The sequence below is a fragment of the Orcinus orca genome, chromosome X, assembly GCF_937001465.1.
Source record: "Orcinus orca chromosome X, mOrcOrc1.1, whole genome shotgun sequence".
Lineage (NCBI taxonomy): Eukaryota > Metazoa > Chordata > Mammalia > Artiodactyla > Delphinidae > Orcinus > Orcinus orca.
This window is the reverse complement of record NC_064580.1, coordinates 73,384,561-73,399,149: the sequence shown is the minus strand read 5'-3', so window position 1 is coordinate 73,399,149 and position 14,589 is coordinate 73,384,561. Positions and strand designations below refer to the sequence as shown.

General features: G+C 37.1%; 1 protein-coding gene across 1 annotated transcript in view; it reads left to right on the top strand.

The window, feature by feature from the left end:
* HDX (highly divergent homeobox) overlaps window positions 1-14,589 on the top strand; it is a 177,094-nt gene that overhangs the window by 149,857 nt on the left and 12,648 nt on the right. The window contains exons 7-8 of the mRNA XM_033404037.2: window positions 1,064-1,143; window positions 4,008-4,091. Of these exons, the coding sequence (XP_033259928.1) occupies window positions 1,064-1,143; window positions 4,008-4,091 (164 nt within the window). The remainder of the gene's footprint in view (window positions 1-1,063; window positions 1,144-4,007; window positions 4,092-14,589) is intronic.

Here is a 14,589-nt window from a genome sequence, read left to right as displayed (position 1 = left end):
TCTTGTGGCTCCTTCATTATATGTCTAGCAGTAAAGATTCTTTCCTGCTAGTCTTCATGCTGCTCTCATGGGTAGTTGCTCTGAAATAGTTGCAATTTTGGTGTGCCCATGGGAGGAGGTGAGCTCAGGGTCTTCCTACTCTGCCATCTTGGCCACTCCCCCTACAGTATCAGAATACTAAATTTTGATCATAAAAAGAATACATGTTCATTATATAAAATATTGGAACATACAATGAAAAAGTTAGAAATATTCCTACCCCTCAGTGATATCCTCTCTTGAAATGGGGTTGAGAGAATATTTATGCCAGTGTTTTCTCTGCATATATACAGGATTGTTTGTGTGTGTGTACACGCATATACACATCCCTTTTTACAAAATTGAAAATGTACTATATTTATAGCTTTATATCATGTATTTGAACATTATTTGTATCACTTTTTTCTTATTAAAATGGGCAATACATGTTTATTGTAGAAAATATTTAAATATAAATAAGCAAATGAAAGAAAATAAGAATTATTAAAGCAAGTAAATTAGACAAAATGAAGAGTAATAAAAGTTGCCTGTAATTTCAATCAGAAATAATAATGGCAATGTTTTGGTGTAAATAACATCAGTATTTCTTTTCTCCATGAAAATGTGTACTTGTTTTCTTTTATAAAATTAAGATCACAGTGTACCTATAGAGTAGATTTTGTCACCTTCAGTTTTTCTCTTTCCAATAGATCATGAATATTCTCTTTATTATCAACTATTATTCTACTTCATTTTTAGTGGCTTTCTAGTATTTATTGTAAGGATAAGCCCTACACGATTTATCCAAGCCTTCATTGTTAAGCATATAGGTTACTTCATTTTTTAAATTATAAGCAGCACAGTGATGACCATCCTTAAATTCAAATCCATCCACATTTATTTCATTAGAATACATTGTTAGAAGTAGAATTGCCATTTGTGTCTTTTTACAATAGAGAAATTATTTAAGTGATTTTGAAAAAAGCATTCTCAATAAAGTTTTAAGGAATGAAAAATGAAATCATGGCCTTCTTTGTTTCTGTAGAGGAGTCCAGTGAAGTTGTTCTAAATGAGGCAAGGGCTCATAAGGAGGAGAACCACCATACAGTATCCTCAGATAATGTGGTATGTACGTTTTGAAATTCTTTCCTCATTATATGATGGATTCCAAGGATTTGTTTCCAGTTGGTGACAATATCAGCATTGTCAGAATAAAGTCTTGCTCCACTTCACAAACCAAAACGGATCTGTTACCAATGCAATGATATGTCTTATAGGGTTTAATAAATGAAATTTAAAGCAATGTCATTTATACCATTTTTTTTAATTTAGGAGCTTTGCAAATATAAAAACCTAATGCTTACTACACATGTGACATTTTATACATAACAAGTTATTTTGCTTCAACACATTTAGCAAAGAGCAGATTTTTTCTCATTTGACAGATGGCAGAGTTAAAAAAGTTTAGCCTGAGACCATGGAGGAAGGCTTACTTAGTTCTGGGACTTGTATCCAAGGATTCCTGATTCTTTTGTTCTTTGTTCAGACCATACCTATCTATACTGTTTTTGGAAACTTTTCTTCTTTTTAGTTAAATTGGACTCTGCTGGTCATCTTAAAAATTGCAGCAATGGAAGAAAGGCAGTATTAAGAAACTGAATAGCAAGCAGATACAGCCTACATGTGGATTAAACTGAGTTTTGTGAAAATGTAAACATTGATATGTAGAGATCTTCTCTAAGCAGCTGTATCAGCAGCATCTGTTTATATTCTGACTCCAACAAATAATACAGAAATCAAGATGGTATTAACCTAAAGTCAGACATAAAGGCAAATGTCATTGTGCTTTTGCTTTTGCTTTTGAATCAGTGTTTTGTGCTTGTGCTTGATTGCAAACTTTACAAATGGTCCCTATAATGGATTTTTCTGTTACCAAATGGCTGTAACTTCAAGATTTACCCTGGCTTCCATTACAAACATTATTTATCTGACACTATAATTCTGTCACATCTCCTTAATAAAAGTTGAGCACATAAAATACAGTTTTGTTCTTTTTTTGTTAGATATCAACAATATATAACAGTATTTTCCACATACAGAGTGTAATTTAGGATTGCATTTTACTGATTTCAGTCCTGATTTAAGTTTATATTTGGCCCTTCTAAGAGTAAATTCAATGGACATATAGGAAAACATACTTTTATTCTGAGGCAAAGTTGTGTTTTCATTAGATAGCTAGTAATAATTGTTTTCCACAATTATTAATTGTGCTAATATTCTTAATTTCACCAAGTAATAATCTCCTTTGCTCCAGATTTGAGTAATACTATTACAAATTATATACAATTATTTACAAATTGGAACTCTTTTCCCCTAAAGACATGTTCACTTTTAGTCTGAATTTCTCAGCATTGGATCTCCCCTGTGGCAGACATTTGAAGATAATGAATGAAGTCGTGGCATGGGATGATCCACAGTCACTTAGGCACCTAATTTTTCAAGAGCAATTGATTTTCAGAGACAAAACTCCAAACTTTCAAAAGTTGATCTCCTCTGCCTATAACTTTTGAGTGTCCCCAATTATTCATGGATGACAAATCACAAAGACATATAAGACCTATTTATATGCGCAAATCTATACAGTGGTCCTTGGGGCCTTCCTCCCTGGATTACTTAGCTCTTTTTTCCAAGAACCAATCCAAATAGAAAAATCTAAAAAAACAACATCAAAAAAGATATCAAATCTGCATTCTGGTGAGAGCTTACACGATTAAGCCCCAAGTTTATAGTGATTATAATAGAAAACAAAACATTAGATTCATCTCCAGGCAGCAGTAGAAAGCAACTTCATTGCAGCTGTCCTCCTGACTCAGAAACCAGCAGGTCACAAACGCTGTTATGGTATCATATCCTCATAGGCAATATATCAAATATGATCATTCCCAGTTCATTTGTGATTTTTAATCACCATATCTATTGCTGGGTAGGAAACTTGATTTCAAATTCTGCCTACGACATGTTGCTATTAATGTGATTGTTCTTAAAAGACTGCCTAGTGACTAACTCTAGCTTAGCTTTTCTCTTTTTTAAATTTTCTTTTGGGTTGGCAGGACTTAAATGTTTAAAAGTGTTTTTTCTTAACTGTGTTTTTCATATGCAAAAGAAAAATTAAAGCCAATTTTGTTTTTTCGTTTTACTTTTTCTTTTTTTAAAAAAAGTTCTATGATTAGAGAACTTGCCTTTCCTCCATGGTTGGAGCTTATTGGTCATTTTTTTTTCCATCAGTGCTAAGCTGTTTTGTTCATTCTTTTGACAAATATTTAATTAGTACCTACTGTGTGCGAGATACTGTACAAATTATGCTGTACCTTAATTCTAAAGCTAAGGGCAGTTTAGTGTGTCTCTTGTTCTTGCTCTCTTCTCTTTCTCACTGTCTAGTGAAGGAAACAAATCATCCTGCTCTTTTTGCCATTACACTATAAATGTCTGTTTTTAATTGTATAACTAATGGAGTGCCGTAAGTAAGTGAATTTCTTTTTAAAGCTTTATTTGACTTTGCAATACATGTCATATGTTGATATTTTACATTACAATTTGCAAAGAGATATATGGAAACTTAAAAAAGAAAGCCCTTCCAACCAATTAAATTTGGTTATCGTTGAATAGACTACCCTTATAGGAAGCAAGCTCCCTTCCTGGAGGGCACTATTTAAGCAGAGTTCGAATGCCTATTATTTCAGGGATATTGTGAAAGTGTTTTTTTTCTGTTTTAAATAGTATTACAATAATTTTCTGTTACTAAGGGAGGTGGCTCAGACACATACTGGGTGTAAAGCTGAGGAACCAGTCAGTTAGAGTTATTCTGGATAACCTAGACTAGATAACCTCATCACTAAAACTGAATATTGAATGTATATATGCTCTATACATTACTGAGTATAGTGATGATCAGATATATATTTAGGAAAACTTCTTTACTTGTGTTACAGAAAATAGAAATTATTGATGATGAAGAAAGTGACATGATAAGTAATTCTGAAGTAGAACAAGTGAATTCTCTCTTGGATTATAAGGTAAAAGTATTTTCAGATTCTGAATTTTTTAAGAGAAGGTATTAAAGGAGGCAGACTTTTACAGTACCTCCATACCGGTTTATTTCACTTCTATTTGATAAATTAGGTATACTGGGACTCTGCATTGACTCTCTCAGGCACTTGGATATCAGTCAGAGTGCTGGACATTTTAATTAATGCTGGCTGGTTTAGTGGTTATGGTTTTAAGCACAGTTTGCTGAACAGGAGTAATTATTGATGGTGTATGGCAAGATAAGGCATAGTGGTGGTTAATGTGAAATGTATGACAATGGCTTTTTAAAGTCCATGTTCATTTTTAAATGATGGTAAAGGGGGTATTTTCTCCAGTGTCCCTTGCTAATTTTATCTTGAATTTCAATTTCTGAAGACATTTTTTGAATATAAGAATATACCTGTTTTAGAAGTTTAAAAACAATTCCCAAAGCAAATACTGAATGAATATTAAAAGAAATTACCTTTCTTAATGTCATTTGTTACTGAACTGAAAGACTTACTTTGACAGTGTGCCATACATAATTTTGTTTTTATTAAATTTTGACATAAACTATCAGTCTAATATGTCAATATGTTTTCTGCATAGAGGTGTAATTGTTTTCCCTTTGTTAATCAATATCCTGTCTTACTAGGTAATTTGGGGCCTTCTGAAATTTGGCAACAGATTCATCCATTTCATGTACAAAAGCTATTTTCTTAAATATCATACATCTTCAAAGCAGAGACTAGTAATCTTAAGATATTAACAATAAATAACATTTAATCAGAAAAGACAACAGCTGTCATTTTCTCAAAAATATTTTCAGTTTTACTATAATTGAAAGTTATGTCATTCAACAGATTCTATTTTCCAAATGTTCATAACATGTCAGACTTTAAAATATTGAACATTGTAAACACAGAAGGAAATTAGTTTTTGAAATTTATTTGCTAAGTGGTCAAAGAGCACAATATAATCCTATATTTAAACTGTATTTTCAGCTAATAAAATTATAAAGTTGTTGGTTCTGAGGTACAGGAGATCCTTGTAATCATTCCCACATGGTCATACAATATTTCTAAATGCCCAGTTCAGAATTAAAATGGCTCTGCAAGCCACCACTTGGCACAGGCTATGGAAACTACAAACGAGAGGACCGGATTGCACAGCTGTTAAGTGTGCTCCACTTAGTACACGCAAACAGTTCAGATAAGGCTGGACCCAGAACTCAGAGGATTCTTTCTAGTACATTTCCACTCTGGGGCACGAACCCACTTGAGAAGGTTTCAAGCTGAAGACCTGGACAGGCCAGAGTATCCAGCCCAGAAATTTGAATTATCATTTTAATTGACTTCTAAAGAACATTTAATGATCCAGTGTTTTCTTTTTTTTTTTTAACATCTTTATTGGTGTACAATTGCTTTACAAGGGTGTGTGAGTTTCTGCTTTATAACAAAGTGAATCAGTTATACATATACATATGTTCCCATAACTCTTCCCTCTTGCATCTCCCTCCCTCCCACCCTCCCTATCCCACCCTTCCAGGTGGTCACAAAGCACGGAGCTGATCTCCCTGTGCTATGCAGCTGCTTCCCACTAGCTATCTAACTTACGTTTGGTAGTGTATATATGTCCATGCCTCTCTCTTGCTTTGTCACAGCTCACCCTTCGCCCTCGCCATACCCTCAAGTCTGTTCTCTAGTAGGTTTGTGTCTTTATTCCTGTCATACCCCTAGGTTCTTCATGACATTTTTTTCTTAAATTCCATATATATGTGTTAGCATACGGTATCTGTCTCTCTTTCTGACTTACTTCACTCTGTACGACAGACTCTAGGTCTATGCCCCTCATTACAAATAGCTCAATTTCGTTTCTATTTATGGCTGAGTAACATTCCATTGTATATATGGGCCACATCTTCTTTATCCATTCATCCGATGATGGGCACTTAGGCTGTTTCCATCTCTGGGCTATTGTAAATAGAGCTGCAATGAACATTTTGGTACATGACTCTTTCTGAATTATGGTTTTCTCAGGGTATATGCCCAGTAGTGGGATTGCTGGGTCACATGGTTGTTCTATTTGTAGTTTTTTAAGGAACCTCCATACTGTTCTCCATAGTGGCTGTACCAATTCACATTCCCACCAGCAGTGCAAGAGTGTTCCCTTTTCTCCACACCCTCCCCAGCATTTATAGTCTCTAGATTTTTTGAAGATGGCCATTCTGACTGGTGTGAGATGATATCTCATTGTAGTTTTGATTGGCATTTCTCTAATGATTAATGATGTTGAGCATTCTTTCATGTGCTTGTTGGCAGTCTGTATATTTTCTTTGGAGAAATGTCTATTTAGGTCTTCTGCCCATTTTTGGATTGGGTTGTTTCTTTTTTTTGTTATTGAGCTGCATGAGCTGCTTGTAAATATTGGAAATTAATCCCTTGTCAGTTGCTTCATTTGCAAATATTTTCTCCCATTCTGAGGGTTGTCTTTTGGTCTTGTTTATGGTTCCCTTTGTTGTGCAAAAGCTCTGAAGTTTCATTAGGTCCCATTTGTTTATTTTTGTTTTTATTTCCATTTCTCTAGGGTGTGGGTCAAAAGGACCTTGCTGTGATTTATGTCATACAGTGTTCTGCCTATGACTTCCTCTAAGAGTTTGATAGTTTCTGGCCTTACATTTAGGTCTTTAATCCATTTTGAGCTTCTTTTTGTGTATGGTGTTAGGGAGTGATCTAATCTCATACTTTTACATGTACCTGTCCAGTTTTCCCAGCACCACTTATTGAAGAGGCTGTCCTTTCTCTACGGTACATTCCTGCATCCATTATCAAAGATATGGTGACCATATGTGCGTGGGTTTATCTCTGGGCTTTCTATCCTGTTCCATTGATCTATCTTTCTGTTTTTGTGCCAGTAACATACTGTCTTGATTACTGTAGCTTTGTAGTATAGTCTGAAGTCAGGGAGCCTGATTCCTCCAGTTCCTTTTTTCGTTCTCAAGATTGCTTTGGCTATTCGGGGTCTTTTGTGTTTCCATACAAATTGTGAACTTTTTGTTCTAGTTCTGTGAAAAATGCCAGTGGTAGTTTGATAGGGATTGCATTGAATCTGTTGATTGCTTTGGGTAGTAGAGTAATTTTCACAATGTTGATTCTTCCAATCCAAGAACATGGTATATCTCTCCATCTATTTGTATCATTTTTAATTTTTTTCATCAGTGTCTTATAATTTTCTGCATACAGGTGTTTTGTCTCCTTAGGTAGGTTTATTCCTAGATATTTTATTCTTTTTGTTGCAGTGGTAAATGGGAGTGTTTTCTTGATTTCACTTTCAGATTTTTCATCATTACTGCATAGGAATGCCACAGATTTCTGTGCATTAATTTTGTATCCTGCAACTTTACCGAATTCATTGATCAGCTCTAGTAGTTTTCTGGTAGCATTTTTAGCATTCTCTATGTATAGTATCAGGTCATCTGCAAAGAGTGACAGTTTTACTTCTTCTTTTCCGATTTGGATTATTTTATTTCCTTTTCTTCTCTGATTGCTGTGGCTACAACTTCCAAATCTATGTTGAATAAGAGTGGTGAAAGTGGGCAACCTTATCTTGTTCCTGATCTTAGTGGAAATGCTTTCAGTTTTTCACCATTGAGGATGATGTTGGCTGTGGGTTTGTCATATATGGCCATTATTATGTTGAGGAAAGTTCCCTCTATGCCTACATTCTGCACGGTTTTTATCATAAATGCGTGTTGAATTTTGTTGAAAGTTTTCTCTGCATCTATTGAGATGATCATATGTTTTTTCTCCTTCAATTTGTTAATATGGTTCATCACATTGATTAATTTGTGTATATTTAAGAATCCTTGTATTCCTGGAATAAACCTCACTTGATTATGTTGGATGATCCCTTTAATGTGCTGTTGGATTCTGTTTGCTAGTGTTTTGTTGAGGATTTTTGCATCTATGTTCATCAGTGATATTTGCCTATAGTTTTCTTTTATGTGACATCTTTTTCTGGTTTTGGTATCAAGGTAATAGTGGCCTCGTAGAATGAATTTGGGAGTGTTCCTCCCTCTGCTATATTTTGGAAGAGTTTGAGAAGGATAGGTGTTAGCTCTTCTCTAAATGTTTGATTGAATTCGCCTGTGAAGCCATCTGGTCCTGGGCTTTTGTTTTTTGGAAGATTTTTCATCACAGTTTCAATTTCACTGCTTGTGATTGGCCTGTTTATATTTTCTATTTCTTCCTGATTCAGTCTTGGCAGGTTGTGCATTTCTAAGAATTTGTCCACTTCTTCCAGGTTGTCCATTTTATTGGCATAGACTTGCTTGCAGTAATCTCTCATGATCTTTTCTATTTCTGCAGTGCTAGTTGTTACTTCTCATTTTCCATTTCTAATTCTATTGATTTGAGTCTTCTCCCTTTCTTTCTTAATGAGTGTGGCTAATGGTTTATCTATTTTGTTTGTCTCCTCAAAGAACCAGCTTTTAGTTTTATTGATCTTTGCTATTGTTTCCTTCATTTCTTTTTCATTTATTTCTGATCTGATTTTTATGATTTATTTCCCTCTGCTAAATTTGGGGGTTTTTCTTTGTTTTTCTTTCTCTAATTGCTTTACATGCAATATTACATTGTTTATTCGAGATGTTTCCTGTTTCTTAAGGTGGGCTTGTATTGCTATAAATTTCCCTCTTAGAACTGCTTTTGCTGCATCCCATAGGCTTTGGGTCATCATGTCTCCATTGTCATTTGTATCCAGGTATTTTATGATTTCCTCTTTGATTTCTTCAGTTATCACTTCGTTATTAAGTAGTGTATTGTTTAGCCTCCATGTGTTTGTATTTTTTACAGATCTTTTCCTGTAATTGATATCTAGTCTCATAGCGTTGTGATTGGAAAACATACTTGAAACAATTTCAATTTTCTTAAATTTACCAAGGCTTGATTTATGACCAAAGATATGATCTATCCTGGAGAATGTTCCATGTGCACTTGAGAAAAATGTGTATTCTGTTGTTTTTGGATAGAATGTCCTGTAAATATCAATTAAGTCCATCTTGTTTAATGTATCATTTAAAGCGTGTGTTTCCTTATTTATTTTCATTTTGGATGATCTGTCCATTGGTGAAAGTGGGGTGTTAAAGTCCCCTAGTATGAATGTGTTACTGTCGATTTCCCCTTTTATGGCTGTTAGTATTTGCCCTATGTTTTGAGGTGCTCCTATGTTGGGTGCATAAATATTTACAATTGTTATATCTTCTTCTTGGATCGATCCCTTGATCATTATGTAGTGTCCTTCTTTGTCTCTTGTAATAGTCTTTATTTTAAAGTCTATTTTGTCTGATATGAGAATTGCTACTCCAGCTTTCTCTTCGTTTCCATTTGCATGGAATATCTTTTTCCATCCCCTCACTTTCAGTCTGTATGTGTCTCAAGGTCTGAAGTGGGTCTCTTGTAGACAGCATATATATGGGTCTTGTTTTTGTATTCATTCAGCCAATCTGTGTCTTTTTGTGGGAGCATTTAGTCCATTTACATTTAAGGTAATGATCGATATGTATGTTCCTGTTCCCATTTTCTAAATTGTTTTGGGTTTGTTACTGTAGGTCTTTTCCTTCTCTTGTGTTTCTTGCCTAGAGAAGGTTCTTCAGCATTTGTTGTAAAGCTGGTTTGGTGGTGCTGAACTCTCTCAGCTTTTGCTTGTCTGTAAAAGTTTTAATTTCTCCATCAAATCTGAATGAGATCCTTGCTGGGTAGAGTAATCTTGGTTGCAGGTTTTTCTCCTTCATCACTTTAAATATGTCCTGCCACTCCCTTCTGGCTTGCAGAGTTTCTGCTGAGAGATCAGCTGTTAACCTTATGGGGATTCCCTTGTGTGTTATTTGTTGTTTTTCCCTTGCTGCTTTTAATATGTTTTCTTTGTATTTAATTTTTGATAGTTTGATTAATATGTGTCTTGGCATATTTCTCCTTGGATTTATCCTGTATGGGACTCTCTGTGCTTCCTGGGCTTGATTATCTATTTCCTTCCCCATATTAGGGAAATTTTCAACTATAATCTCTTCAAATATTTTCTCAGTCCCTTTCTTTTTCTCTTCTTCTTCTGGAACCCCTATAATTCGAATGTTGGAGCGTTTAATGTTGTCCCAGAGGTCTCTGATACTTCCTCAGTTCTTTTCATTCTTTTTTCTTTCTTCTGCTCTGCAGTAGTTATTTCCACTATTTTATCTTCCGGGTCACTTATCCGTTCTTCTGCCTCAGTTATTCTGCTACTGATCCCATCTAGAGTATTTTTCATTTCATTTATTGTGTTGTTCATCATTGTTTGTTTCATCTTTAGTATTTCTAGGTCCTTGTTAAAAGTATCTTGCATTTGTCTATTCTATTTTCAAGATTTTGGATCATCTTTACTATCATTATTTTGAATTCTCTTTCAGGTAGACTGCCTATTTCCTCTTCATGTGTTAGGTCTGGTGGGTTTTTATCTTCCTCCTTCATATGCGGTGTGTTTTTCTGTCTTCTCATTTTGCTTATCTTACTGTGTTTGGGGTCTCCTATTTGCAGGCTGCAGGTTCATAGTTCCCATTGTTTTTGATGTCTGTCCCCAGTGGCTAAGGTTGGTTCAGTGGGTTGTGTAGGCTTTCTGGTGGAGGGGACTAGTGCCTGTGTTCTGGTGGATGGGGCTGGATCTTGTCTTTCTGGTGGGCATGTCCACATCTGGTGGTGTGTTTTGGGGTGTCTGTGGATTTATTATGATTTTAGGTAGCCTCTCTGCTAATGGCTGGGGTAGTGTTCCTGTTTTGCTAATTGTTTGGCATAGGGTGTCCAGCACTGTAGTTTGCTGCTTGTTGAGTGAAGCTGGGTGGTGGCGTTGAGATGGAGATCTCTGGGAGATTTTTGCCGTTTGTTATTATGTGGAGCTGGGAGGTCACTTGTTGTCCAGTGTCCTGAAGTTGGCTCTCCCACCTCAGAGGCACATCACTGACTCCTGGCTGCAGCACCAAAAGCCTTTCATCCACATGGCTCAGGAAAAGGGAGGAAAAGTAGAGAGAAAGAATTAGTAGAATTATAAGAAAGAAAGAAAGAAAGAAAGAAAGAAAGGTGGGAAGGCAGGAAGGAAGGAAGAAAGAAATAAAGAAGGAATGAAAGAAAGAAAGGAGGGAAGGAGGGAGGGAGGAACAGTTGGAGGAAGGAAGGAAGGAAGGAAGGAGGGAAGGAAGGAAAAAAGAAAGAAAGAAAGACGATAAAATAAAATAAAGTGAAATATAATAAAGTTATTAAATTAAAAAATAATTATTAAGAAAAATAATTTAAAAAAAAACAAAAAACGGATGGATAGAACCTTAGGACAAATGGTGGAAGCAAAGCTATACAGACAAAATCTCATACAGAACTTACACATACACACTCACAAAAAGAGGAAAAGGGGAAAAAATCATAAATCTTGCTCTCAAAGTCCACCTCCTCAATTTGGGATGATTCGTTGTCTAAAGGAGGGAAGGAAGGAAGGAAGGAAGGAAGGAAGGAAGGAAGGAAAGAAAGAAAGAAAGAAAGAAAGAAAGAAAGAAAGAAAGAAAGAAAGAAAGAAAGAAAGAAAGAAAGGAAGAAAGAAAGGAAGAAAGAAGGAAGATAAGTAAAATAAAATAAAGTTATTAACATTAAAATTAATTATTAAGAAAAAATTAAAAAAACAATGGACGCATAGAACCCTAGGACAAATGGTGGAAGCAAAGCTATACAGAAAAAATCTCACAGAGTAGCATACACATACACACTCACTAAAAGAGGAAAAGGGGAAAAAAATCATAAATCTTGCTCTCAAAGTCCACCTCCTCAATTTGGGATGATTCATTATCTAAAGGAGGGAAGGAAGAAAGAAAGAAAGAAAGAAAGAAGGAAAGAAAGAAAGAAGGAAAGAAAGAAAGAAAGAAAGAAAGATAGAAGGTAAGTAAAATAAAATAAAGTTATTAAAATTAAATATTAAGAAAAAAATTAAAAAAAAAACAAAAGAAAAACGGACAGATAGAACCCTAGGACAAATGGTGGAAGCAAAGCTATACAGACAAAATCTCACACAGAAGCGTACACATGCACAAAAGGAGGAAAAGGGGAAAAAAATCATAAACCTTGCTCTCAAAGTCCACCTCCTCAGTTTGGAATGATTTGTTGTCTATTCATGTATTCCACAGATGCAGGGTACATCAAGTTGATTGTGGAGCTTTAATCGGCTGCTTCTGAGGCTGCTGGGAAGAGATTTCCCTTTCTCTTCTTTGTTCTCACAGCTCCCAGGGCCTCAGCTTTGGATTTGGCCCCGCCTCTAAGTGTAGGTCGCCGGAGGGCGACTGTTTTTTGCTCAGACAGGATGGGGTTCAAGGAGCCGCTGATTCGGGGGCTCTGGCTCACTCAGGCCGGGGGGGAGGGAGGGGCACGGAGTGCGGGGCGAGCCTGCGGCGCCAGAGGCCGGCATGACAATGCACCAGCCTGAGGCGCGCCGTGCATTCTCCCGGGGAAGTTGTCCCTGGATCCCGGCAACCTGGCAGCTGTGGGCTGCACAGGCTCCCCAGAAGGGAGGTGTGGATAGTGACCTGTGCTCGCACCCAGGCTTCTTGGTGGCAGCAGCAGCAGCCTTAGCTGTCTCTGGGGTCTGCGCTTTTAGCCGCAGCTCGTGCCCGTCTCTGGAGCTCCTTTAAACATCGCTCTTAATCCCCTCTCCTTGCGCACCAAGAAACAAAGAGGGAAGAAAAAGTCTCTTGCCTCTTCCACAGCTCCAGACCTTTTCCCGGACTCCCTCCCGGCTAGCCGTGGTGCACTAACCCCTTCAGGCTGTGTTCACGCAGCCAACCCCAGTCCTCTCCCTGCCCTCCGATCAAAGCCCGAGCCTCAGCTCGCAGCCCCGCCCGCCCCGGCTGGTGAGCAGACAAGTCTGTCGAGCTGGTGAGTGCCGGTCAGCACCAATCCTCTGCGTGGATCTCACCGCTTTGCCCCCCGCACGCCTGTTGCTGTGCTCTCCTCCGCGGCTCTGAAGCTCCCCGCCTCTGGCACCCACAATCTCTGCCCGCGAAGGGGCTTCCTAGTGTGGGGAAACCTTTCCTCCTTCACAGCTCCCTCCCACTGGTGCAGGTCCATCCCTATACTTTTGTCTCTGTTTTTTCTTTGTTTCTTTTGCCCTACCCAGGTACGTGGGGAGTTTCTTGCCTTTTGGGAGGTCTAAGGTCTTCTGCCAGCGTTCAGTAGGTGTTCTGTAGGAGTTGTTCCACGTGTAGATGTATTTCTGATGTATCTGTGGGGAGGAAGGTGATCTCCGTGTCTTACTCTTCCACCATCTTCCCCTCGTCCCAGTGTTTTCCATTTTGGTAAATTCTGCGGGAACAAGGGGTCTTTCGCTACCTTATTAAGGATATCTTTTATAAAACATCACCATCCTACATGACCTTTTTTTTTTTACATCTTTATTGGAGTATAATTTCTTTACAATGTTGTGTTAGTTTCTGCTTTATAACAAAGTGAATCAGTTATACATATGCATATGTTCCCATATCTTTTCCCTCTTGCATCTCCCTCCCTCCCACCTTCCCTATCCCACCCCTCTAGGTGGTCACAAAGCACCGAGCTGATCTCCCTTAGCTATGCAGCTACTTCCCACTAGCTATCTATTTTACATTTGGTAGTGTATATGTGTCCATGCCACTCTCTCACTTTGTCACAGCTTACCCTTCCCCCTCCCCATATCCTCACGTCCATTCTCTAGTACGTCTGTATCTTTATTCCTGTCTTACCCCTAGGTTCTTCATGACATTTTTTTTCTTACATTCCGTATATATGTGTTAGCATACGGTATTTGTTTTTCTCTTTCTGACTTACTTCACTCTGTATGACAGACTCTAGGTCCATCCACCTCATTACAAATAGCTCAATTTCGTTTCTTTTTATGGCTGAGTAATATTTAACTCTCAAAAATTAGCACGTATATAGAAAATATGTCTCTTTATAATCATTATTTGAGATATTTCGGTTCACTTCATCAGTGAATTTTGTTACCTTAATTCTGAAGTACCTGTAAGTGAAACCTCATATAGCAGTTCTCAATGCTGATTTCAGTAAGTTGATTTAAAATAGCCTTACCAGGGACTTCCCTGGTGGTCCAGTGGTTGAGACTGCACTCCCAGTGCAGGGGGACACAGGTTCAATCCCTGGCCAGGGAACTAAGATCCTGCATGCCGTGTAGTGCAGCCAGAAAAATAAATAAATAAAATAGACTTACCAGTTTGGAAATGTAATCTTCATTGAGAGAACATTCTTTTATTCTATTTGCATACACACGCTAGTGTTCTTTGTTTTGGGATCAAAATCACCTTGCTGGTTTCTTGAATATATTCATCATAAGCTTCTTGTAGATACTTATCTTATTCATGTTTATGTTACCTGGTCTAGTGCCTAGGACATAGGTGTCCTGTAAGTAGTTCCTGAGTGAGTGAATAAATTAATTTATCCTTGGAAATACTTT